At 43.0% G+C, this 27,026-nt stretch overlaps 1 protein-coding gene across 2 annotated transcripts in view; it reads right to left on the reverse strand.

Annotated features, from left to right (window-relative positions):
* Positions 1-8,776: 8,776 nt before the first annotated feature.
* The window catches only part of LARS2 (leucyl-tRNA synthetase 2, mitochondrial), an 82,470-nt gene continuing 64,220 nt past the window's right edge, over positions 8,777-27,026 (reverse strand). For both annotated transcript variants that reach the window (XM_072330034.1, XM_072330033.1), the window contains 5 exons: positions 24,859-25,028; positions 24,047-24,124; positions 22,731-22,842; positions 14,980-15,107; positions 8,777-9,833 (listed from right to left, as the gene is read on the reverse strand). In XM_072330034.1, the coding sequence (XP_072186135.1) occupies positions 9,654-9,833; positions 14,980-15,107; positions 22,731-22,842; positions 24,047-24,124; positions 24,859-25,028 (668 nt within the window). In that variant the 3' untranslated portion in view covers positions 8,777-9,653. The remainder of the gene's footprint in view (positions 9,834-14,979; positions 15,108-22,730; positions 22,843-24,046; positions 24,125-24,858; positions 25,029-27,026) is intronic.

Raw genomic sequence — 27,026 nt, forward strand, 5'->3', positions numbered from 1 at the left:
CTTATGGAGAGCTCCAAGGAGGAGAGCACACGGCCTCCGGGCAGCCTGTGCCAGCGCTCAGTCGCTCACCCGGCACAGAGTGCCACTCGGTGCTCAAGGGGAACCGCTGTGCTCTGCTTTGTGCCCATGGCCTCTGGTCCCGGCACTGTGCGCCGCTCAGCCTGGCTCCGTCCTCTGTGCAGCCTGTCGTGGGAGGACATGTGGGAATTCACCAAGAGATTTTAGCAGTTTCGTGAAGGAGCAGTTCAGAGGGGGGACTCAGGGACGGTGAGAAAGTACACAGCGGAGGCAGTGTGGGAAATGGGCACCTGCACCTCCATGACGCTGTGAGCTGCACAAAGAAGGCATCGGGGCCAGCGTTGGGTCTGTGTAGGGACAGCAGAAGATGTGAGGAAGGCACACGTGCACACCTAGCGCCTGCAGACAGCCTGCTTGGCACAGGGTCTGCACAGCTGGAGCAGAACAGTGCTGCTGCATTTGCAAGGTCCACAGTACCGCCGGGACTGTAAGGAGTAGGACCTGTTAGGAGGGGATGGGATGGCCCCAATGCTGGCACTGGGTGGATGGGGTGAGGACAAGCCCTCCCTCATCTCCTCTGCTTGGCACTGCCCAGCTGCGGGCACCCTGCTGCCCTGCTGTCCTCCAGGGTTGAACCACCAGCGATAAGCAGAGTTGTGAGTGCCAAGGATAAGGCAGAGCTCTGAGCTGCCAGGGAAATAGTTTGCATTCCTGGAGCAGGAGCTGCAGGAATGCACACACCGGCTGAGCCGCCCTCATTTACTGGAACATAGCACCATCCTGACCTGCCCTGGCTGACAGGCCAACTAAAGCCTGAGAGGGCTGCAGTCCCCCTCAGTAAATCCACTGAAAGGTGCAGGCCGGGCTGCGTGTGCTCAGCCTTGTAATGCTTCCCCAGCACTCAGGGGACAGGGCCCAGATGTTAAGGAATGTGTTGTGAATCAGGCTGTGACCAAACTGTGTTAGAAACCAAAACATACTCCCCTCCCTTTCTAACAGCTCCCTTGCAAGAACTCTGCTTAGCAACAGGGACAGCTTGCCGGCCCCGACATGGCACACCCCTTCCAGTGAGCTGCAGCCCCTCCAGGGAGGCACGTGTCACCTGTTACAGCCACCTCAGCCCGAGCTGATAGCATTGGACTCAGCAGTGACCGATAGCATTGGACTCACAGCAGTGATCCCGGGTGGTTGGTGTTTTTACCATCAGTGTGTCTGTGGTCAGTGATTTCTGTGGAGGCAGGCGGCAGCACAGAGCGGGGCTGGGGAGCAGCAGTAAATCAGTCAGGAGGCCTTCATTGCCTGCTGAGCTTCTAAGGGATGGATAGCACTGAGGCACGAGGGGAAAACAATTCCCTCTGTCAGACCAGCCCCTCTCTCTGGCCTCTCTGAGCCTTGCTCTGCCCTGAGGAGGCTGAGGGAAGAAGGATCCCCGGGCAGGGCTGTTTTGTGTTCCCTTTGCAGAAAAATCAGCAGCTGAAGCATGAACTGTGTTGGCCGTGACCAGAAGCAGGTAAGGGCAGCTCTGAGAGCAGGGATTGCTGGGCTGTGTCAGATGGGGCAGGGGATAAGGAACTGAGGGCAAGACAGCCCCAGCAGGTATTCTGTGCTGAGCAGGTTTCATCTTGAGCCACCAGAGGCTGACAGCAGAAGTAACTGACTCTTGAGTACTCCATCAAAACCAAGGAGCTATGAGGTTAAGCCCATAGTGCAACTAAAGCCTGAGCCTTGGTGTGTGATTGTGCTGGGAAGGAAACTGCTGACTGCACTGAGCTCCAGGCAAGGAGGAGGCAGTGGCACAGCACTGCTCTGAGACCAGCGGAGCCAGCCCTAGACTGGGAACTTCCCTCACTCTTTGCAGTGCAGAAACGAAGAACAAAGAGCAGTGTGAGGTTTTGTTTCCCTTATTTGGCATCAGCTTATGGAAATCCTCAAGCAAAACCTAGAAGATGTCTGTTGGGGCAGTGCTTGTGCTCAGAGGAAGGGACCTGAAAAGCCACAGATGTGAGGCCAGGTTCCTCTATCCCCAGGGCAGCTGGGAAAGGAAGCTCACAGACTGTGTGCAATGGAGGGTACCCTCACAGATCTAAGCTGCTGCTCCCAGAAGAGCTCCCTGAGTTCTCCCACTGTTTTGCTCAGGAAGGTCCCAGTTTCAGGTGTTACCACTTTTGTTTTAGAGGTTAAAACAATAAAGCAACATAATTGGTGCTGAACAGCAGATCTGCATTTCTTTGAGAGACTAAGAAAACGCAACAGCAAGTAGATGGATGGCAGCATAAACCCCACTGCTTTTTTCCTGGGAGGAATTTGTCCTGTTCACAGGCAAAGAGCCATGGAGAAGGGAATCATTAGTCGCCCTTGCACCTCTTCCCTCCTGCTCACCCAAGGATGCGCAGCTGGTGAAGTCAGGCTCCTAACCCCGCACAGTGCACACCCAGCTCTCGTCTGCCTTTTTCTTTGCTGCAGACCAAGCCGAGGCCCCTGAGAGCTTTAGGAAACAAACCCTTTGGTGGGACAGAAGTATCACGGAATGGAAGTACTGACTTTGGAATAGAAGTGTCTATTTTCAGCTTTCCAAAACAAAGCAAGGAAGAATCTGTGACTTCGCTCAGATCAGGGCTTTTTCCGACTTTCTTTTGTAAGGGTCGCGCACACACTTTCTGCTGCTCCGTTTTATCTGTGCGCTAACATCTGCGGGATGTTTTACTGCTGGGCCCACAGGAGCCCTCACCTCGGGGGAAGCAGCCTTCTTGCTGAGCTGCCGCGCTGACACCGCTGACCTTCGCAGCCATGCAAAGTACATTTCCTTCCTATGCCAAAGGATAAAATCAGCTGTGGGAAGAACAATGCATGCACAGACAACGTGGAAAACCCTGCTGAAGACCTTCAGACACCGAACCATGAAGCTGCACTTGGCCTCGCTCCAGGCTCTGTACGCATGAGCACACGCTGTGGTTATGAGCTCCTGCGGACAGGAATCACAGCCAAGCAACCTACAGGCAAATGTTTTGGGGCCTGACGTGCCACGGTTTAGGTGAGCGTAAAGCAGCAAGGAACCTCTGAAGTTCTGTGCTCCTGTTTATTCTCAGTGGGGTTCAGGCTAGGGGTACTCCCAAGTGAACATAGGATTAACTTGAACTTTCTGTCAGAACGGAGGTGTAACGCTACACTGCCTCACACACCCTGATGCTGCAATTAGATACCAGCCCAATTTGTCATAGTTCCTGTGAGCTTTACAGCTCATGCCTATTAAGGAATGAAGGGGTTCACAACTGATGTCATAGTACGAGGCCAAAATGTATGTGCTTACTTGAATCGACTTATTATAAATACAGTCCCTGGAAGAAAAGCCAGTGCTCATCTATTCCGTGTTGGTTCCCATGGGCAAGGCTTACGGATTGCAGTGTATTTGTTCATGCCATATCATGCTGACCACTTGCAGCACAGCCACGTGTGTTGTGTTGGAAGGACAACACCGAGAGCTGCTGGGCAAGTATGCCTTGAGCCTTGATATTGATAGAAGCACTGTCCATTCCAACACAGCAGTTTGCCCTTTTCTGGAGAGAAAGAGAAAACATATAATTTTTTCCTCTCTTTTTCTTTCCTGTGGAAAGCCTTAGGATCCTCCAGGGGGTGAGAGGTGGAGGAAGGGGGTGGATGGAAAGAGCTGGTGGCAGCAGGAGAGGTGAGGCCAGGAGACCGTGGGGTAGGAAGGCTGCTGCCAGGAACTCTGTCAGTGCGGAGAGGCCAAACCTCATCCTCCACCTTCTGAAAAGTGCCGGAATGCAGCTTTTTGGAGACGTTGTTCCCCCCCACAGCTGCCCCAGGGGCCCCTGCATTCCTCTGGGAGGCCTGCCCTGTCTGCCTCCTCTTGCTTCCCTCCATATTTAACCCCCAAGGAGCTCAGGCCAGGAAGGGCTTATGCCACCCCAGCACCCCATGGCCTGGTGCGGGGCCCTTCATGCTGAGCTGCTGCTGTGGGGTGAGCGGTGCTTCTCCACGGACACAGGGCTAAACCGCAGGGCAGGTGAAATTTTGGGCTGTTGAAGAAGTGCCCTGCCTGGGCAGCCACCCTGTGGAGCTGTGTCCTGCTGTGCAGTGTGTAGCCCAGCTGCTGGACAAGGAAAATGCCTCTGCGTCTGTTCTCACTAGGCAGAAAAGGGAGAAATCACAGGGACAAAGCTGTCCCCTGCCCCAGCACAGCCCAGGGGGAGGATGAGGAGGCTGTGGTCCATCTGAGTGTGTGCATCCCGTCCTTAGAACAAGGGCACGTACAGGGCCTGACCGATTTTTTGCTTCCATTACACTCCAACTGCCTGTTACAGGGCATGCTCTCTGCAGTAAATTACACTAAGAGCCATTTAATTAGCACTAATGGCACAGAAGGGCCAGTGGCAGCCTAGGGACAGCTTTCTGGGGCCGTAAAGATGCTTGAAGCAGTGAGAGTAGTGCTGGGAAATCACTGAGAACCCAACAGGAGCCCAGGCAGAAGCAGATAAAGCAAATGCCACGAGCTGAGCGTGTGCAGTGCATGTGCTCTCCCTTTGCCCTCAGCCCACCAGGCCAAATGCTTACTTTTGGTGGCTTCAGAGTTACACCTGTATACCATGGGTGGCTTTGTTGGTTTTCTTCTTCCCTACATCAAACAGTTTGGGGTGTTTTTTTTTCTGTTTTCTACTAAAAATAGCCTTCCATCGGAACAAACACTCGTTTGGAGACGTTTCCAGCTCTGTTTCCCTGCTCTTTATCAGCGCACTAACACAAACAGCATGGTGACCTGCTCAACTAGCATGCATGGCCTTTAGTAATCCCAGGCTGGAGGAGCACAGCACGCCGACGACATCCTGCCATTAGTCATCAAGCTGAGTGTGGCTTCGCAGGGCTGAGTGGATACAGCCAGTGCATCCAGCCGCTCCTCTGTGCGTGTCCTAGAAGGATCCCTCTGACTAACAGATGGGTTTGAGTGCTCTTTCACATGGGAAAATGGGGAAGAGCGTATTTTTATTGCACCCGTGCTATTTCATCCAGCCACGTGGATCTCCAGGGATGGAGACGTACTTAAGAAAAATATTCATTTCTGAAAGCTTCTACAGTTTTTTTCACAGCACTTTCTCGGCGTAGCCAGCCTAGCAGCGCATGCCTGTAATCTTATTTTGCAGCAATTAGTAAAATTTGCTCATTATATTGCTGACTATTTAAAACCAGCCGATTTCCCTTTGTAGCAGCAAATAATTTCCTGTTACACCAGTTCTCTTAATTTTCTTCCGAAACGAAACCCGGCCAGCAATGCCAGCAGTGTCGTGCTGCTGTTATTAAATCGCTCCCTTTTCTGCCCTGGTTATTTGTCCTGTGTTTATTATTCCAAAGCAGTGTGCCTTGGATCCTCTACAGCTGTTCCGACTGTGTGTATTCAGCACCCTGCTGGCACCATGCAGAGCGGCTGGAGAGCAACTCCCATTGCTCAGCAGCCTGTGTTTCTTCTGGCAGTGGAAGGTGGGTGTATTGGGAGAACCTTGGACCTTTCACGCTCACTTCTGGCGCACGCAAGCAACTGTTCACAGATAAGGAAGTTCAGAGCCATAGGTGTGACTGTGGGCTCTTGTGCCCAGCCCAGAGGGTGTAGCTGCAGAACCTCTGGTAAGCTCCCAGCGGGGCACAAGGTGTAAAGGTCCAAGTCTGCATCTGATTAGCACCACATGCATGCAAAACTAAGACTTGCACAATTCAAGAGAGCAAGCACAAAGGCACGCATTCCTGTCCATGTAACTGTATGGATCCTGTTGAGAATTCCATTGAAGATGAGGCTCTTAAAAGCACTTTAACACCCCACATGTCGCAGGCACAAGCATAAAGAACGTGGATATTTAACAGATTCTACTTCAGCTTTTTCTGTTTACATCTTCCTTTGCTGAGTGCGCAATTAGATGGCCTAAAATGGACTGCAAATTGGCATGGTGCAGGCAGATGAGCACCAAAGGAAAAGTCCCCCATGTTCAATATTGCAAGGCGTTTTGATGAGATTCCTGGGATCAGAATCTCTCAGAGGTGTGAGCAACACTCAGCTGAAAACGTCCACAAGAGCTCACTTGTCTCTGAGTCTGCAAGCTCTCAAGGACAGTGCAGAGGCTTGCAGGTAGAAAGAAAGCCAGCAGGACTTCTCTCAGTAACCTTGCAACACAAAGGCAAAAGTACTCAGAATTGGACACCAAGGCTTCATAATGTCTTTCTATGACATGTCAATTGAAGAAAGTTTAGAGCAGAGGAGTAGTCTTCCGTGAGGCTTCACACAAACCAAAGGCAGACGGAAGGGAGACTGCATGACATGCATTATCTGTAGAGCTTTTGCCCCCAGAAGAAACAAACAGGTTTTTTCAAAGTCAGATTAGAAAAAGCTGTCGCTGACCAAATGCTGGTTCTGAGGCATTACTTTAATCTGGTAAATCAGAGACAGATAATGGATTTAATTCTTTCCATCAAACCTCTGTTTTTGGACTCTGTTGACAGGCATGGAAAAAAGAAATGTCTGTTCAGCAATGCCCCTGCAGAGCCTTTTGTGAGGAGCACAGGTAGGGCACCCTGGCTAGAGTGCTGCCTTTGTTAGTGACTTAAGCTGCAGCACTGGTCCTTAACCTGACAGAAAAAGCCCTGCTGCCTCACTGCAAAGCAGCGCTGGAACACAAATATCATCTCGGTCACCGGAGATGGCTATGAACATTCATACTTAAGAGCACATTTTTCTGGGCTGTGATGTTTTCCAATACATTGCACTGTCCTATCATGGTTTTGGGATGGAAAGCGAGTGACGTGATGCAGAAAATATACTCCCCATGTCATGGACCTGCTCCTTGGCTTCCCTGGAGCAGTTTGCGCTGGGCCCATCCCACTGGGTTTAGCAAGTCTCCTGCATCTCCTTTGGCTCATCTCTTCATGGAATGACAGCAGCAGCCGATCCATTTCAATGTGTGGGACTAGCGCTGTGCAACGTGACTGACTGACACCAGCACCTTCCTTTTTTGCTTCTCAAACATCCCCTCCCAGACTGAAGACTCCCATCCTGTTTGCCAGGTGTACACAATCCTTAACAATGTTTTATACTGCCTTCAGTGCGCAAATACATCTGTACCATAACACATGTTACAACTGTTAAATAAATGGCTGACATCTGTGTAAATTATTTTGAAGAGGGTTAATAACAGCCCACAGCCTGCATCAGCCCAATCTGGGCACAGAACAAACCCGTAAGTCCCAATCATTGTAAGACGAATGGCAGTCGTGCTTCAGATCAGGTCAACATCATGAAAGACATCAGCAGGTGTCAGGATGACCACAAAACCCTGCAGCTGGCACCTCTGCCGTCCTTCAAACACACACTTGCTGGGGGATTAGGCTCTGTCAGACCTTCCACATCATCTCTCACATTCCTTGTTTCCAAAACCTTTTTGTATCCTCTAGACCACACTGAATGTCACCTTACTGTAAACACGCTGGCGTGACTTCTGACCATACGCTTCAAGTGCAAACGCTGTTTTGTTACTTTCCCTTTTTTTAGTGTTGAGAATCCATTCCGCATTTTTCTTTTTGCCTGGATCAAAGTAACATCTACCATTCACTTCTTCCTCCTGCAAGAGTAAATATAACCGGTACTAACAGCAGTAAACATTGTGGTCTGCTGCTCAGCCCCGTAGTGACTGCAGCCTTTGTTTAAAGGCACCGTAGGGCTGCTGGGCTTACAGCGTCTTTCTTCATCCTTGAAAATATTACAATGTTTTTTGTTGTTTGGTTGGGTTTTTTTTTTACACCAAACATGTCACCTTTCCCCACAGGAAATCTCTGTTTGAATGGTTCCATAGGGAGCCTTAAACTTTTATATGGAAAAGGCAGGAATGTGCTTGGGCTACAAACTTTGCTTTAAAAGATCCCTTTCACAGTCTTTCAGGGACTTCTGAACAGGAGTTTTATCAATTTATAACAACATACATGTCAGGCAGACATTGGAATTCAAATTATTTTAACTCCAACTAAAGGCCTGTGTTTCAATGTCTGAATGCATTCCTTTGTGGCTAAGATTCAGGGAGTCTTAAAACTGCAAAGACCGTATCTTCATTATAAAATATTCTGTTTCTTAGTCATTCTTGCGTCAAAGGGCTGCTGAAGGAAAAATGTGCACCACTGTGGTCCAGAAGGAAGCAGAAGTCACAAAAGCTTTGTCGCACATTTGGGCTCACTGAGCCTGAGATCTCCATTACATAGCCAGATCTTTGCTACCAAAATGCATAACCAAACTGATTTCTGCTATTCCTTAGTGCTGACACTTCAAAGAATCTATCTTGACCTTACTTGCTCAGGATCCATTGGACTTAGATATTGTTTGGTGGGAGATTTTTGTTGGTATTCATTTAGTCTGATACACTGGATGGCTGTTGGACTGGAGGGTTAGCAGACCTCTCTATTTGACTAGCTCCTTGCTTTAACTGTCAGAAGGGCTCATAAGTGGATGGTTTTAATGGTTGTTAAGGAAGAGGCATGCTCACACAATGAGCCCTCTAACTGTCTCTTTTGAAAACCTTCTTCAAGCACTTGTTAAATGCGGTAAGCATTTCCATGTGGATGTAACAGCAACACAGTGTGCAAATAATATGGCTGGGATGAGGCATGAAAAAAGCTCTGTGTTTTATAGACATCTGACTTTTAGGAATGTGCCTGCTTGTTCTACTTAAAGAACCCCTCGGAAACAAACGAATGAACAAAAAACCAAAACCAGTGAACGTTAATTGAAGTTTTATGATCTAGGCTGATTCACTGACAATGGAAACAAGAAGCACAGCCACTGCCTTTACCGCTGTGTTACTGGTCATTGACTGTCCCTTTCTCAACACCCCCCCACAGACTCTAGGATGGCTCATGAGTGGGAAGTCACTTCCATTTGCTCTGTGCAGAAACAATTGTCGGCACTTTGTGGAATCTGACTCTCTCATGTATGAACCAACAAAAATATGCCAGCAAGTAAGGAGGATCCTGGCTAAGGCAGGGCTCAGCTAAATCATCTGACTGTTTTCTTGGCTTGCCACTGAAATGCATGTGAAATAGATCAACTCACCCCATTCTGGCTATTTATTATGAATAAAGCCATTAGCCAGTGCTAATTAACACTAAGTTGTAAGAAAATGTTGTTACGGAAAGTGCTGATTAATGGTAGGTTATCTAAACGTGAGACACGTGGAACAGAGATGGACTGACACCTAACATTTGGTGCAGCACACACTCATGGCAGCTGTTTAGTTCTGGAATCATACTTATGTCTCTGCATTTGTCCAAGCCAGGTTTCAAATAGGATAGATTCCTGAGGCTGACCTAAAACCCACATGCTTTACAGCACTTACTTTCTGTTACAATTACTTAGTTCTTCTGTATTTACTTATGATTCACCCAGAGAATATGGACAAACTGCATCTTACCATGACTTGATAAGAAACTTTAATTCTGTACGTTCCTCCTTGTTGAAACAAATATTCAGCAGCAGCTTAATTCTGTTAGCATTTCTTCCCCACCGTTACATGAGATTTAAATAGCCATCATTGGTGTTTTGAATTGCTTTCATCCTGAAAGATTCCAGTTCTCTTTCGCAGCCCAGCAAAGTCTTACTCTTGCACTAAGAAGTTGATAAGGGCAGTTCTTGGAGACAGAAAGGCCTTTTTAATGGTTCGTCCCTGGAGATGCTTGGCTCCAAGTTCACTTTGAAGAACCAGCTCGTGGACTTCTGCAAAATTGCGGGCTGCTTGCTGAGGCACAGAAACTTTGCCGCAGGCTTTGTTATTGATCTGGAAAACACAAACATGAGAACAAGAAAAGACAGAAGTTACCAGACTGATTTATACGCTTTCATCTCCTGAATGCAGCCCATCTCATTACGTGCGCCGAAAAAAAAGTGGATCAAACTTCTTTTGCCTCAGTATGAAATGTTGTAAGCAGAGGATAAATTTTTCCTCCTGGCCCATAACAGAATAACAATCTGACTCAAAATACTAAAGCAAAATTAAAGAAGGAGCCACAGGAAGTGTTATTTTTTTGAAGATAGCAAGCATTGAGCGACTATGTAACGTGGTGATCTTTTAAGCTTGAAAACAAAATAGTCGCGCAGGCTGAACGGACAGAGAACTGAATGGCTGGGACTCTCTACAGCTAAGTGATTCCTTCTATGCAAGTGCAGGAGATACAGAAAATATTTGTGGCTGAAAAATATATCTGAAGGATTCCGCATAATTCATTTAAAAAAAAACCAAACAGGTTTTAGCTCACTGTAATGCTGCATTCTTACTGAAAGCATGACTCATTAAGCCAAGCCAACCACAAAGATGACAACCCCTCTGAAGGTGATGTTTTCCTGTGTCTGGCTGTTTTCAGAGCAGTTTCCATACTAGTTTTGCACCAGCAGGGCAGGATCGTTTGAGTAAAACTGAGTAAGGACTTCAGTAGGAATCGTCTCAATGCATAAAGTGATCTTACAATTACTTTCTGTCATCCATTCAGACTACACAATGTATATAGTCTACTGAGTCCTATTGAGTACCTTTTCTGGAAATAACATAAAATTCACAATTAAAAAAGCTTTCAGATTTATATTAAGTACCTCTTGTGGATTAGTACAAATAACACTAATCCTCCATTTTATCATATTAAATAATACTAAATTTTAAATCCAGTTCAATCAAATTGCTTGCTTGCTTGAGAATCTCCTGCTTTGCTGGCTGGACACCACTGTAACTATTTTTCAGTCACCTAAAAGTAACATGTATTGCTTGGACATAAAAATGCACAGGGCTTGGTTTTTTTTTAAGTCCAGGATAAGTGGATGCAACATACCACAAATGAGAGAGACCTACTTCAGTTACCTGATTTGTATTGGATTTAACACAAAACAATCTGTGCAGTTCTCTGAGAGAGGAAGACGAGACAGCCTTTTAAGGAACAAGGTGAAGCCTCAGATGCAGCTGGGATGAGTCATTTCTGTTTTCTGACTAGCCTTGACAATTAATTTGCAGTGATAATGTAAGCAGACCCTTAACTATTCTTCCCTGCATCCATAACTTGGTATCATAAAGGAGTGTCTGTCTGCTAAGCTTTGCCTTTGCCACCTTCTGAGAAATAAACCCTTTGAAAAACGAGAGCATTTCATTTTTAGAGCTACTGTGAAAAAAAAACACACAAGTAGTTCTTTGTGACTTGGCACTGAAGGAAAATATTCTATGGGAAAAAAAGAAAATGGTCAAAATCAAACCTGCTTTGGTGAGAGATGAAGCAAGCTTATGGGACTTGTGGGAATAAGCTGCTAGGATAACCTGTCCTTCAAAATTAAGCACAGACAGTTAAATGTCATTCACTTTTGTCCATGATGCAAACTGTTACGTTCCAGTGGACAGATGCTAGCGGGGGGGAAATTGGCACAACTATCCTCGCTGGTGCTGTTCTCAACAAACAAGACAACTTGGCTAGGTCAACACAGCAAATAAATGACTCCTAGCAGTTGTGTTTTGATTTCAGCACATATTTGCAGAATGGTTTTCATTATAATATAGGTATCACGGTGCGGAGATAAATATATCAGTGCTGTTCTGAAAAACCAAAAGGCTGTCTGCAGGTTTGATCGCACACTGTATGTAACAACCACCCTATTCATATACTCTTCTAGGTTGAGGCATTAGAATCTCCTCAGGACGTGCATCTCTGGCTCTCTGCATCTCACTACGTCAGCAGCGTATCCCTCATTAACTTCAGGTAGAAGTGCCAGTTCAAGAAATGAGGGTGCTAGCAGCGTTATTTCTCAGAAAAACCTTTCACATAAAATCGCAACCTCAAAAGCGGTTGAGTCCTTTCTTCTGCTCTGAAAGGAAGCTGCTGATTTCCCTTCTGCTTTTTTGTTCGAGTTTTTATAGAACAGACCCATTTATTCACAATCCTTTGGAGAAGTAAAAAGGAAAGTATCTATGCAGTTGTAGGCCTTCCTCACACTCAGAAGCACTAAAATGATGCAAACTTAGCTTATGTTTTCACAAAAGCAGCTGTAAGGCGGCAGCTGTGAACAGTTCTGCACCACCTACACAATGTGAGGCACACTACAAGTGCGTTAACAAGATCAAATGCTGTGACTCGATGTTTGGGTCAGATTTTTCACAGCATTAACAATGTATGTTAGGATTTAATATAAGTGCAGGCACATGAAAATTATTTAACCTCGAGATAGCATTTAGATCAACAGGTACACACACATCTCCATTAAGGTAAGTTTAAATGTCATTCTTGTATGCAGTTTATATCGTATCAGTCAAAGGTGCGGAGAGTTGGTTCATATTGCTGCCTTGGGATAAATATGGAAAGACAACTCCAGCACAGACAGGAAATAATGAAGCATCTTGTGTCAAGAGAAATAAAGCCATGTCTCAGCAAGCAAATTGCAGCCTGAGGCAGTCTGAGGTCCTGAGAAGAATAGGGTTGTGGCCCAAAGACTCAGCTTGACTGTGCAGCCTTGTGAAGAGACACTGTCTCTTTGCAACTAACCAGTTCCTCCTTACTTTGACTTTCTTGTTTTAATGAAGGCAGTTTATTTTTACAGCCACACAAAAGCCCGCAGTGGTCACACGATGGTAAAATATTCACATTTATGATGGTTTGTCACTGCTTCTCTGTATGCCCCTTTTACCTTACTAAGAACGTAGCAAGCCAGGCACTCCCACAGTCATTATTTTTAAGAAACATTCTCAGTCCTTAAGAGAAACCTGTCTCTCTTCTTCCACTCGCTCATTTTCTCAGGCTTAGGAAAGGTGTTTACGCACATCAGAATATTCCATGAATTGAGCACACAGTGGGTTGATCATTCCCTTATTAGAGGACTCCTACACGAGGCCACAGCTTTGATGAAGTCAGTGAGGACAAGAAACAAAAGTAATTTTCGTGATGATTGATAAAGCAAAAACGATCTTTATTTTTCCATTTTCTATTTTTGAGAAGAAAGTTTCAATGTAAGCAGAAAAATATTAGTAAAGTGTAGCCTTTCTTATGCTCAGTTGGACAGTCCTGAAAGCATCCAGGTCAGAATTTTCTTCGTGCTGTTGCAGTTTTTACTTTAAAAATATATTGAAAAACATTTGCTTTAAACACAGCTGCAAAGCAGTTCCTATAATTACGTCATTTCTCATGCATAGCTTCATCCTAAATTGAATCCCGAAACTTAAGGTGTTTCCTAGCTGTACGGAAGGCAAAGGTTTATTTTAAGCTTGACCAAAGTAATTATATCTAAGTGAAGATTTTATGGATATATGACTCTTTCAGTGGTACTTAAAAACTACCGCTCACAAAGTAAATGAAATTAAAATTAAAAAGCAGGAAAATGGCAATGAACATCAGCCTGAGGTCTGTTGTTAACCCAGACAGCACATGAGCCTTTGTCTTTGGTTTGGGAAGGGATGCCAACAACTGAAAATTTCCTCCAAAGGACACTGTATGGCCGCTGCTAAGGATACACATCGAGCATTAGAGAAATCAGTGCTCTTAGCAGCATTCTGAGCCCTTCTGTTCAAGTGGACTGGCAAGACATGAAACTGTTTGCAAAGACACTTGATTAAGGAGATCCACAGCTGCACAGCTTCCCCTAAATCTAACCAACTTCTCTCCTTCTTCAAAAAGCTAAACACAAATAACTGCACAGCTACTTCTTTCACCCAAATGAGCTAACAGAATAAGACAGGTAAAAAAATCAAATAGAATGCATTGTTTCTGTTTCTCATACACGTATACATTCAGAGCATGCAGTATTAAATGACTGAATGTCACTTCGTCTGGAGACATCTCATTCAAAGTACAGAATACACACACACACACACACACACAAAAGTTTAAGTTAAAGCACTGACACTGAGAATGTTTGCTTGATATATGAAAGAGTTCCCTGGTGAGCAATGAAAAAGACAGGAGCACTGCTGATTTGTAAGACTGCTACGTATCTGCAGACTATCACAATGCCCGAGCATGGAGGACCTGAATTCAGGCTGACTGAGAATCAGCTGACAGAAGAGCTGAGACACAACCCATGAATCCCATCCCACCTGACTCCAAGCCCCACAGTTGCTCTGTGGCCTACAGTGGCAGTCACTGCTACTGTACTGCACGTAAAGATAAAGCTTTATGATGCTTGCAGGCATGATGGGTACAGACTAGATAGACAGAGATGCAGAAAAAAAACTTATGGTAAACCACACCGTGCATGTGCACATACATATTTTGGGAAATTACAGGTTAGCTAAATGTTCTTACAGGTCAACTCTTCTCCTGAACTGCCAGCTCCTTCCATAAACCTCAGAGGTTTTAGAGCTCAAATAGGACCTGGAATGTAATTCCAACATTAGCAAAACTACCTGCTTTTCCTAAACTTAATTCCTGGAAATATGCTTTGTTGAAATGTATCAGCAGTTCTGCCTGAGACAGACAGGAAACATAGTTTGGCAAAAACTGAAGCAACTAAAACCAGCTTGTAATTGGTTGCATCAGGCAACCACAGCACTACAGGTAGCACAAGAAAAGTCACCTCATTTTGCATTTTTGTACAGAGTCAAGATCATCAGTGGACTGACAGGCAAAAAAATTTGGGGTGACCTGTATGTATTTTGGTTGTGTTTTTTGCTGTACTGCCCTTTCCCGCAGCTGTTTGTCTGTCCAGTCTCCACATGCACTAATATCCAGTCAGTGAAAAAGATTTATATTTCGACTGTCTCCCTTCCAGCCATACTATGTGTCTTTCATTTAGGAACCATTTTAATTACTCAGCACAACTTAATTGCAACTTCCGCCCTATCTCACCTTTCACTGAGCCATGTAAATAGGGAACTGACTTCCACAAGAGCAGGGATTTTGTCACCTTCTCTGAGCATACAATGCATTAATTGACCCAACTGAAATTAAGTGAAGAACTCTTACCAGAACAGACATCTCCACTACGTCTGGTGGTTGAAGGTATTCTGGGTCTACTTTGGGCCAGGACTGATGCAGAACATCAGCACCCCAGTTATGATGAGTGCAAAGTTTATTCTCTATATGCGCCAAACCTGCAAAATGAAACCATATTATCATCAGAAGATTCAGACTTTAGGATCTGTTTGATAAATAGGATCAGAACAAAGTTTACTTAGAAAGCAAATTCCTTCAGGAGGAAATAACGCTGTTTAGATGAGCATACAGCACATTTTAAACAGAAAGATACACAGCTGTGAAAACATTTGCTTTACATGGTATACAGTGACTCTTAACATGAACACTGGGGGTACGTTTTAGATTAGGATTAGTATTCTTAAAAAATCTACTTGAAGAATTCAGCTGAAATATCAACCTAATTTAAGAAAACAAGCGGGGAAACGCACAAAACCTTCCTGTTGAGGAACTCAGTCAAAATATGGCACAACTATGGCTTCATATTTTATCTCCTGTCATATGCTGGCTGGTTTCCTGCAATGTGCTGGGTAGTTTCAGCTGCAAGTCCAGCTACTCACAAGATGTGAATAATCTCTTTACTCACAAATTAAGGGTTCTATGTAAGTACACCTTGCACAGCTTTCTTTCTTATTTCATGTACACGCTGAAATAGTTTGTCCTTTGACTTTATTTAAAAATACTCATAAAATGGCTATAAATGATCTCCTTCTATTAAACAAACTTTGCACCCCAGGACGATTCATTCCTGATTTACTGAAGTACCAGTGGAATTAGTCGTAATTCATTCTGAAGCCACATTCTTTAAGGGCAGTAAAGCTTCTGAGCAGAATTTATGCTTCTGTCTGCTCCAACTGCAGGGCGAAGCAAAAAGATTTCACTGAAAATGCTGTCAAATCTGCAGGACTGACAAGGATTGCTGTAGTGATTCTTTCCCACAACGCCAGTTGATTCTTAAATTAAAAACATAAGTAAGGATGTGGATTAAGGTTTTTTCTTTTTGTTTTAAAGCACATGCTTCCTTCAGAATTGCAGAACATAACAACCAGAGAGTATCTGAAAACTCATCTGGTTTAAGGAAGCTCGAGAAGATAAAGAAAGCACGGCACAATAGCAGACATCGCCAGCAGAAAGATACACCATGCATAATACACCAATTTATTTAGCTGGATTGTTTAGACTAATAGGGCGAATAACAGCAAACAGAAACATAAAAAGAAGGCAGCTTCCTCCAGAATGAAATCCACCAGATACTTGTCAGTGCTTTTTCAGACAAAGCACTTCTGTAAAGCGACACACAATCTCGTTGTTTTCCGAAGCACTCAGAAAGAGACTGTGGTGGATTGCTGGGAGCTGTTTCCAATGGCAAGCAAGAATCACACAGAACGTGCACATTTCCTAAGAATAACAATGAAGCCGCAATCTTTTTAGGTAAATAATTGATTAAACTCTTCAGTGCGTCTGGATTTGTGTGTTTCTTCCCTCTCGTAACAGTTGCTCAGAAACTGAAAGAGCAAAAGATAAGAAATCAAAGAGAAAAAAAAATAAAACTAAAAACCCAGCCCTTCACACTGGTGATTCATTATCACGTTGACTCGAAAGATGACAGCTGCTAAATTCTTCCCCTTTTGGCTTTCGAACCTACAGATGAGCTCATTTCTTTCCAACCGATCACATGCCTGGTGGCAGAAGCATGCACACTGGCCACTCCTTACTTTCCTGTTGAAGTGGGTTCTTCCAGCTTTTTTGATAGAAGTCAAGAACAGGGCAGAAGCAGGGTCACATTTAATCCATTTGGAGGCTGTCAGTTGTAGTAAACTTACTAATCAAAAATAATTAAGATGTATCCTGAAGCAGATAAAGCGTGAGTAAGCACCGTGTCAATCTTCTGGTTGGTTTTCTTGCTACAAAATGGGCTATGAGCTCACCCATAAAAAAAAACTGCAAAAGTCAACAGAACTTGTTTCAGAAAACAGCTTGACAGGAAACCAAAATGAAGGTTTTACTTAGGTTGCCTGTTTGGCTTCCTGCCTTAAATTCACATTTTGCAAGCTGTACAACGCAGAAAATACAGTCGTGATTTGTTTGGCGTTTTCAAAGTGCAACACACAGGACCAGAAAGTTCATTGTCTTAATCTAGATATGCTGGCACGCTGAGCAAGCCATGGACAGAATTTCCTCCTGCCCTTCCACTTGATTCTGGTACATTAAACAAAAGCACCATTGGTGATCCTAAGAGCCAACAATTTCACAGACTCTTACTGCAGAAACATTAAATACTTGGGATACTGTCTTGTACTGGAAAGCACCCACTGAAGCGCACATTATGAAGCAGCGTGCATTTTGCTTTCTATTTATAGTCTTGTCAGCTCTATCTTCTCTTGCAAACCCGGGACAGAAAGCCAGCTTACATGTACAGCCATTTCTGGGGACAGATCTTGTGCTCAATCCAAAGACCTGATCCTGCAGTTGGATCTGTGTCAATGGACTTTCACTAGCTGGCAAGCTAACGCTGAAGCAAATTTTCCCCAGCCAGTAACTCACTGGACTGAAGCCTTCATTAACACTGCAGCATATTATGCTACTGTAAATGAGTGAGTTGACAGGCGGAGGAGAGAGGACAAGTCTAACAACATTTAAGCTCACGGCAATGTTTTATTAGCATTACGTGAGTCATTAGTATTTCATTAAAATAATCCTTCCCCTGAGGTGCTGTTTGGGTGGAAGAGCAGATTGGCAAAATAAAGAGAGATTTAAGAAGAACAGTATGCAGTCGTCTATCATGAAGGTAAGGTAGGACAGGAAAGTACTTCTAGTCTTAGAGGAAAAAAGCATTAACATAATGAATCTGTTAAATTCCAGAAATGGTGCAGACAGCTTGACATGAAATTATGTATGCAAGAGAAAAAGACGTGATTATGAAATAAACCGAGGCATGGCTGGTATGGAGAGGGACAATGGCCAGCACAGAGAGCTTAACAAAGGAAAAAGGCAAGGAAGACGGAAGTCTTTATGGGAGATAAAAGGAAATTAATTAAGGCTTCTGAAACTACGCCACTATCGGAGTTTATTTTCTAACAGGGGATGGAAGAAGACCAGAGGAACAGTAGACAGTGACTATGAAGGACACACTACCCAAATGCTGATAACCTTCGGATTTAGCAAAATCAAAACAGATTCAGCTTACAAGTATTTCTAGCAGTTGGTAGAGATTCAATCTGGACCAGTGTCTTCTTGGCCTCTGCAGTCCCTTCCAAGAATTGTTAGTTTTTACTTCATTCTTCACACACTCTTTTACTTTTTAATGAATCTTCCTATTTGACAGATTCAGGCAAGATGAATATCAGAAATACCTTTCTGGAGCCCAGAAGGACTATGCCTGCCTGTCGAACATTAAAGGGCCTGCAATCTCAAAGAAATTACAGCAGTACAACAACAGCTATTTGCAGACAGCTCTGAGAAAAACTTTATTTTAATACTGGTAGCACAAGTCAGAAATATATAGATTAATTCAATACATTGCTTGGGGATTCATTTTGTGTATTTCTTAGTGACAGAGCACCAAAGAGGGTTGTGAAAAACCCACGTTACTAAAAGCTAACTCTAGGATGCGTTTCCAGTTCTGCAAATTCCCTGAGAATCCCTTTAATCTCCTGAAAACGATCTGCTTTCCTCCACTGGAACAGACTTATCCTTCATTTTGCATTACTCTTAAGAGGGAAAAATCATTCTTTATTCCAGGCTGGTCTTATTCTTGGATTTGTGCAGGTTACTTTGGGGAACTTCTGCATTCCATTTTTCTATGGAAACCTGCAGCATCCCTTAGCTTCCCGTCTATTCTTCAGGAAAGCCTTGTTGGGCAAGGACTGAACCCAAACACAGAAATAATTGCAGTAGAGCCACCGCAGTGGTAGATTTAATATTGCTAAGACAATTATACCATTACAGTTTCCTATAATTATGTTTCATCTCAACGTATCTTAAGATACGTTTATCATGAGTATAAATCTTTCGTGCACCATCACTAATAAAAATTCAATAACTCACAATAAGCAGTTTCAAATCTAGTTGTGGACAGCAAAAACACAGCACTACTACAAACAAACAAAAAAACCCCGTGTCTCAAATGGTGTCTGTATATTCTTCAGATACAAGGCTTCAGGAAGGAAACAGATTTCCTCATCCTGTTAGTGTTCATAAACTGCCAAGATATCAGGCGGATGAACTCTTCCCGCACTGAGGGGCTACAGTAGCTTTTACATTAATAAGCTGTAACACAGCATCCACATTCACTGCACAATTAAGACCATCAGGGTGATGCACCAAAATGCTGACAGTGTCCTCTTACAAGCAGCAGAAAGAACTACTTCACACACAAAATACCAAAGCGCTCAGTTACAGCTTTTTGGCTGCTGGAAGGTGAGGCGCTTATGAAACAGTATTCAAGCAGCTTTACCCTTCCTTCGAACTAGAAATATTTGCTGCCAGTATTGAAGTACAGTCTTCAAACAGCTCACAAAAAAAGATCAAACTCTTTCTGCAACCTGATGCATGAAAACAAGGTGGTCACGTTTAAACTGAATCCTGTAGGAGAATAACTCCCCAGATGCAGAAGACGAGTTGCTGTATATTGAATCTACCCAATTTTACCTTAATTATATTTAAAACCTGAGTGCTACATGATGCCCTTGGGATATCAAACTGAAGTTCTGAGTTTGCAAGGCTCATCAACCAGCCAATAAAGAAAGCAAGTGGATCAAAATGCCAAAATTTCCAATGAACTCTGATGTAATCCTTTCAAATGAACTCTGATATAATTCTTACATATAAGGATAACATTATTATCATCTGAACAATGTACATCAAAGATGCCGGTTAGTCATTATTTAAAATGTCAAGCAAAGCATCTTTAATTACCACTTTAAAATTACTTTTTACATTTTCCTTTTATTGTCACTGGTTGGTAATCCTTTTAGATCGACTGATCTGCAGTTACGTCCAACTGCATTTAGAGAAGTTTTGTGGTACCCAAGAGGATAAACCATATGTAGGTCATTCCAAAAGGAATGCCTGCCATTTATTTCCAGGGAAACTGCAACAGGTACAAAGAGCACAATGATGTTATCTGATTGAGCAAATTCTCAGCTATGAAACAGTGTTTTTCAGCACAGTCCCCACCATTAGCCGTGCATTTGTGCCAGCATGAACAAGAGCCTGCACAGTGCACTCATGAAAATCTGCACCATGGAGGTGACCCACTATTCCACAGCTGCTACAACTGCATCAACTGCATGTTCCTCATGCAGTCCATCTATCATTGGCCTGAATGGATGCAATTCAGAAAGTGCCAAATTCAGGTAGGACAGTGGAGCCCAAAATTGGCAATGTGCTCCACAGTCTTCAAACTGGTATAAGGTCTTGTGTTATCGTGATGGAAGAGAAAGGCTGAAAGAGAAAGTCTGAGATTAGTCAGTGTTGCGATGCAGGGGTCAGAGCTGATGATTTGTCCTGGCTCCAGGAAATCCAGGAGAATTTCCTATCCCAAAAAACAGTGCCCTATCCACTGAGGGCTGCATCTTGAACATTTTCTTCAGTGAGGAATTCATGTGTCACCACTCCACGTACTGCCACGTTCTGACTCTGGCTCATAGTGGTGATAACATGTCTCATTTTTGCTAATGATGTGATCCAGGAAACTGTCACCTTCAGCCTCATACTGGCTGCATAGGTCCTGACAAACTTGCCTATGGTGTTCTTTCTGTTCCTGTGTGAGCATCTGTGGCACCCACCTGGTGCAAACTTTGTGACATTCCAGTGTTGTCAACGTTGTTTCCAGTGCATTGAAGCCAATATTCAGCTCTGTACACAGTTCCCTATTTGTAATCCACCGATTCACACAGATGAGTTGATCGAGACACCGTTCATTTCATGGTGTGACAGCTGTGCATGGCCATCCAGAATGTGGCTTGTCTTTTATGGCACTGTCACCACTGCTGAAACGTACCACTGTGCTCACATCCATGGTTTGGTCTCCATGAACGGTCAGGAAGTGTCTGTGAATGCCAATGGGTGCCATTTTTTCCTTATGGAGGAATCAGATCCACACCTTTGATTCACCTGCACTTCCACATCAGACACCATTGTGTCAGATTGCTCCTCTGCTGCCATCTGTCACACAGCAACAACGTGTAATGGAATACCGGTGGGAAGGTTCAACCTCTACTGCCATACCACCACCATCTGCCTCTGATGTTGTGGGCCAGTACAACAAGATAGGAAGTATTACTTTTTGAAGTAGCCCTCGTAGTTGGAGATTTTCCATCAGAAGTCTCAATCCCAGGGCAGAAATGCTAGATGTTGGTGATTTCTAAATAATACTGTCCTCTTACTGAAAAACAGCAGCTAGATGTACATACATTCTCTTCATAAAATCATTTAATAATTTTGATGCAATGCAATGATTACCTTCCTAAAAGAGACTGTATTTTCCATGCCCAGTGATAACATTTCTCAGGTGACAATCACCAAAAATGTGGGGGTTTCTATGCCAGGGGCAATGAATTATAACATGCAGCATTTGAACCATGAAGTAGAATTGCATTTTTAATTGCAGCCAGCAGCTGAGGACAATACAATCCTAATTTTTATTATACATTCTTTCCATTCTTACATCAGAGAGCATCACAAAACAGCAAATGTTCAATATCCTCATTCTCCAGTGATTTTGGCAAAAAAAAAGGAAAGTCCCCCTTCTGTTGCAGTCAGAATGATCAACAGGATTAAGCCGAACATTTAATAAATCATGCTAATTAAGCCATCTGAGTGATTTCCTGTCATACTGTGAAACGTATGTGACAGTTCTGTATCCCTAACCAGCATTTGAATTTCACAGTTCACATGGCACTGCATGTTTAGGTAGTTAACCCAGGCCACTTTTGACTCCATCTCAAAAATTGTGGAAAACAAAATCAGAGCAATTACTTCAATTTAAATGTAATTTTAACTAGATTGGAACTTTCTGTTGTAAGGCAGTACTGACAGAAGGGAGCATTTTCCAAGTGAATTGCATCTGATGCAATTGTTCTGTTCTGAACAATTAGACTTTCTAAGCAATTAAATTATTCCAAACATCTTAAAAATACTGGAAATGAAAACAAAATAAGATTCCCCCCACCCCCCAACCAATAGGTCCTGTGCTTCCCAGTCTGTGCCACTATGATACTACTATCAACAAAAGCAGCCTTTCTTTGGCATTTAATAATAGCTCACTGTCACATGCGGCTCTGCAATATAAGCCATTTAATCACTCTACTCTGTAAACACTTGAAAACCTAAAGTTCTAAGATGACTGTCAAAAATAAAACTGTTACAACAGCATCCAGAAGCTAATATTAGGTCCAAAACCACATAGCAGTTTGTGGCCAGCCTTACACAGAACATATTCCTATCTTCCCACATACATCTTGGGACTTCTTCCAATAAACCTTAAAAATAACTGTTGAACTCTCGCACCTACATCCCTTATTCCGCAGGTTTTAACTATAGTAACACTATGAAATTTAGCCCACTTGGGATTCAGACCTCAAGGCTTACCACTGTGATGGATTTAAGAAAAGAAAGAAAAAAAAGAAAAAAAAAAAAGGCTTTTCTGTCTATCATTCCCACTTCCCAGAGGAGGTGAATTTACCATATAGCGACCATCAGTCTCCGGACAGCAATAGAAAGAGCAGTTTTATAAATACCTTTCCACATCTCTGATGCAATGTGTGGAGCCATAGGTGCAACCATAATGCAGAGCGTAGCCAAAGCATCTTCATATTCTGCACTGTGAAGAACAAGAGGCCAAGAAGCTTGCTAAGTGGGGGAAAAAAAAAAGAAAATGAAAATAAATTGTAAATATGAATATTTGGGGATGGGAAGTAAAATAGCTTAATTAAGAAGAACACGCAGTAACATTTCATTAAGATCTCTGCTGGCACAGACTGTTAGGAGTGCAGCGCAGCCTCTTGTCCATTGCTGGAGAAAACTGTTTTGACTCTGACTGATTACATCCCATGATAAGTTCAGATTCCACGTTTAATTTATGATTCATCACCCTAATGAAACAGCGCAGAAGAATGTCGATACATGCCAGGTTATGAGAATTAGTTTATGGGTGTGACAATCCCCAGATCCTGCCTATAAAAAAATATCCAAAACCAATGATTGTTAAACACAGACCACAGAAGAGCTGACAGATGACAATGTCTTGTCACTGACACTCATGAGGAAAGCAAAAACTAGATCTGAATAAGTTTTAGTAACTATCTGTTTTTCTATATAGAATTTTCATCCATCTCTCCACTTCCTCCTTTGAAATGGGAGCGAAAGAGGAAGTGTTGACATGCTATAATGAAATTCGTTCTTGAAAGATACTGCACTGACTTCCTTGATCATGAACACATGTATCAGTGTTCAAATATTTACCTGTCTGTAGGACACTGATTTTTTAGTTAATTTTATTTTGTTAAATTCACCGATTTCTCAAAACGCCTATTAATCACTGGGCTGGAAATAGAGAACTGGGCACCACCTTCCCAGCACCTCATATTATCCCAGATTTTCATTATTTTAGTACAGTACTTGCACATGCCCTACTTAACATTTTCTTATATTCCTTGACTTTGCCAATAATTTCCTTAGAATCCATAAGATATGAAACGGTTTATCAATGATGTAGTCAAAAAAATCCAGACTTAAATTTTATTTATTGTCTGGACTGCATTACCTTTATATATTTGAAGAACTGCCTAAACAGATTTAAGATTAGTAGTGATGATAAGGATATTTGATCTTCCATTACAGGCTGATAAACACAAAAGCTAAACTAAAGAAAGCCAGGGAATTGTTATTTTTGTTTGTCTTCGGAAAGGGGGATTTACAAACTATCTCACTATCAGACAGTTCAACATGACTTTTGGAATTCTGAACCTATAGTTCAGACAGCTCTTGCTTTCTAGAAAGACTTCCAGGAGTAATGACTAGCAGAAAAATATCTTTGTTCATACGGCATACTTACATGGAGTACGTTAGAAAGGCTCATCAGTCGAGAAATAGCTGCATTGAACAAATGATCCTTTGTGAAGTACTCTGTTACCTTGAATTAAAAGAAAAATTCTGTCACCAATTAGTTGTAATTTTCAAAAATGGAATATTACCTTTTACATGGAAATCATATTGGCACAGAAAGACACCATATATGCAACCACATGTGTGTGTGAAGGTCCCTTGCCGCAGGGACTTTCCTCAGGGAAAGTTGAAGCATAGGAAAATATCTCAGGCTAATTTTGCAGGTATTTTCACCTCCTTCTGAATCTTGCATAACTGATTTGAACTAAAACACAGCATCAGACTTAACCCATAAGGAGAGATGAACAATCATTTCAATAATTTTTTCAGGAAACACTGATCTATTTTTTCCAACAACTTTTTTTCTTCTCATTTTCCATGAAACTAAAGGCACGATAATGAGGCATGAAGCAAACAGATCGAAACAGTTTATTAGAGATACTCTGCATAATTCACCTATAGCTATGCTGCTGGAAGTGTCGCTATTCCAAACCCAGACTGATATTTTAATGCCATAACACTTCATCCTTTAAATAAGGCATAGAGTAGATAAATTTTGCCAGTCTAAATCTCACTCTTGCAAAAGAGTTCTGTCCCATGAAATCTCTATGTTTATAAAATAATTTATACAGAGAATATTTTATTTAAGAATGATTTCACGACTTACTTGTCTGTGGGAAAACTCTTGGCTCTCCAAGCCAAGCACACCGTTTTTGCATAAGAAGTAGGTCTTTTATTCATTTACAAACTGTTTCTTTTTACCTCAGAAATTACAAGATTCTTTTGCTCCCAGATCTTTCTGGCTTCAGCCTTTTCTTTCTTACTCAGAAGCTCAGGATTGGGCATGGTTTCCGAAGTCCTCGCCTCGATAAGTTTGGTTACAAGTGTCCAGAGGCGAGTCTGCCATCTCTGAACACCTGGCATAGCATCAGCTGAGATGAATGAAAGATTGCAGAAATAAACAGATATCAGTTGCAATGAAAGAAGATAAAACTTAGAAGCAAAAGGGAATGTTTTCTAGAGTTTAACTTTAAAAAAAAACCAAAAACCAACAACCTATAAGCCCTTACATTTTACACAAAAAATGTAAATGCAACTAAGAATGCCCTCAAAAATAATATACTGCTGCTGCTTCAGAGATTCAACCATGCTAATGACTATCATTGCGATTCTTATGATTCTTGGTACCGTCTTTTTGACAGAGCTCAGCGTGGGAGGACTATAAAACTCTTCATCCTGAGTTTGAAAGTACTAGTCCTGCTGCATGGCTCTTCACAGAACTTAACCTAGGAACTGTGATACAGAGAAGTCCAAGCTAATGCTGCTCACAGCCAGCCAATCCATGTGGTGTGGTGCTGAGCCTCTAGGGAAGGTACAGCTTAAGCTTCAAGAGGGATCAGGGCTCTACTAGACTGCACATCACTACATCACACTGCACGAGTGTCTAACACAGGTGCATTATCCTACTGCACTAGGTAAAAGATTTCCTGCTCAACTGGACAGTAAAATACAACCTGATTGATTATGTCATTGTGATCCTCAGGAGTTCTCTTAGGTGGGATGCAGAATACAGTGCTCTCTCCAAACTTTTCATCTGTTCCTACCATAATCTTGTACACCATCTAAACACTGCAGGCTTGGTATTTTTCAGACTGTATTTATGCTGTAATAAGCTCTTTGTGTGTTTGGCTTTATCTGGTTCTGCATGCTCTAGAAGATTGCTTGCCCTCACCAAGAGAGAGAATGGCATGGGATCTTGCCTTCATGTCCACCAGTGAAAAGATGAGACAGCACAGACTCAAATCCTGCACCCAGCACCAGCTGGGTACACAGCTACTGCCTTGCAGAAGCCATGCTATTGAAATAATGAAGCATTTGTAAGAAATGGAGACAAAATGTGAAAAAAAATCAGCATTTTCTTTTGTTAATGTTGCTTGGGAAAGAGATTTCCCCACCCCTCTCCCACCTGGAGAACCAGAGGGACACCAAGGAGGCCAGGAAGGAACTATTCAGGAACCACATGGGGAAGGGGAAGCAAGGTCCAGGTGAGTAGTGATCCCCTTTAAATACAGTTTTATTTGCTTCTGGACTTAAGTTCAAATACTGTGGCTCTGTTCAAGACCAGCAATAAGTGCTGTTACATCTGCTCTGGCTGCTCCAGCCAGCCAGGCCCTGCGTGCCACACAGCAATGACAACTATTGTCCAGCCACTGCATTATGTTTTGTCTACCTGTATGCTGGAAACTTAGTCCAGTAGGATAGTGTTAGAAATAGCATCAGAATCTTTGTTGGACCCCTAAAAGATTACAACAACTGTATTCCCTTGGTAAAATAGATGGGTAACCTTGTCATAAAAGGAGATTCACTTGGCTAAACAAGACTTTCCCCTCATGATCCAATGTTGGCTGTTGACCAATGACTTCATTTTTTTTCAGCTATTTTTCAGCAACTTCTAGAATAAACTTCACTATAATATTAGTGCGAACAAGAAATGAGACTGACAGGCCTGTAATTATCAGGATCTTCTTTTATTGCCCCTCTTGAAAACTGGGACATTGCCGGCTTCCAGCCAACTGAGGTTTGCCAGATTCCCAATATCCTTTAAAAATAATTGCTAAGTCTCACAATGACATCAGCCAGCTCTTTGAGTGTGCTGGAATGAATCCCATCAAGCCCCATTTTGCTGCAACTATTTTGGGGTTGGCTGTGAGTTTATTTGCTTACTGTTAGGGATCCAGGAATTTTTGTTTGTTTGTTTGTTTTAATAAGCATTATCCTTTCATATTCCTAGATCTGTGCTGTTGTGATTAGATGGTGACTGAAAGCCAACCAAGAAGTCATAAAGCCCACTCCTCCAGTATATGTAAATGAATGCATATGAATTTAATGGGTGGCAGATATCAACTGAAACTGTGCTTAGTAAAGACTGA

This window comes from Excalfactoria chinensis, chromosome 2 (genome assembly GCF_039878825.1).
Source record: "Excalfactoria chinensis isolate bCotChi1 chromosome 2, bCotChi1.hap2, whole genome shotgun sequence".
NCBI classification, from domain to species: Eukaryota; Metazoa; Chordata; class Aves; order Galliformes; family Phasianidae; genus Excalfactoria; species Excalfactoria chinensis.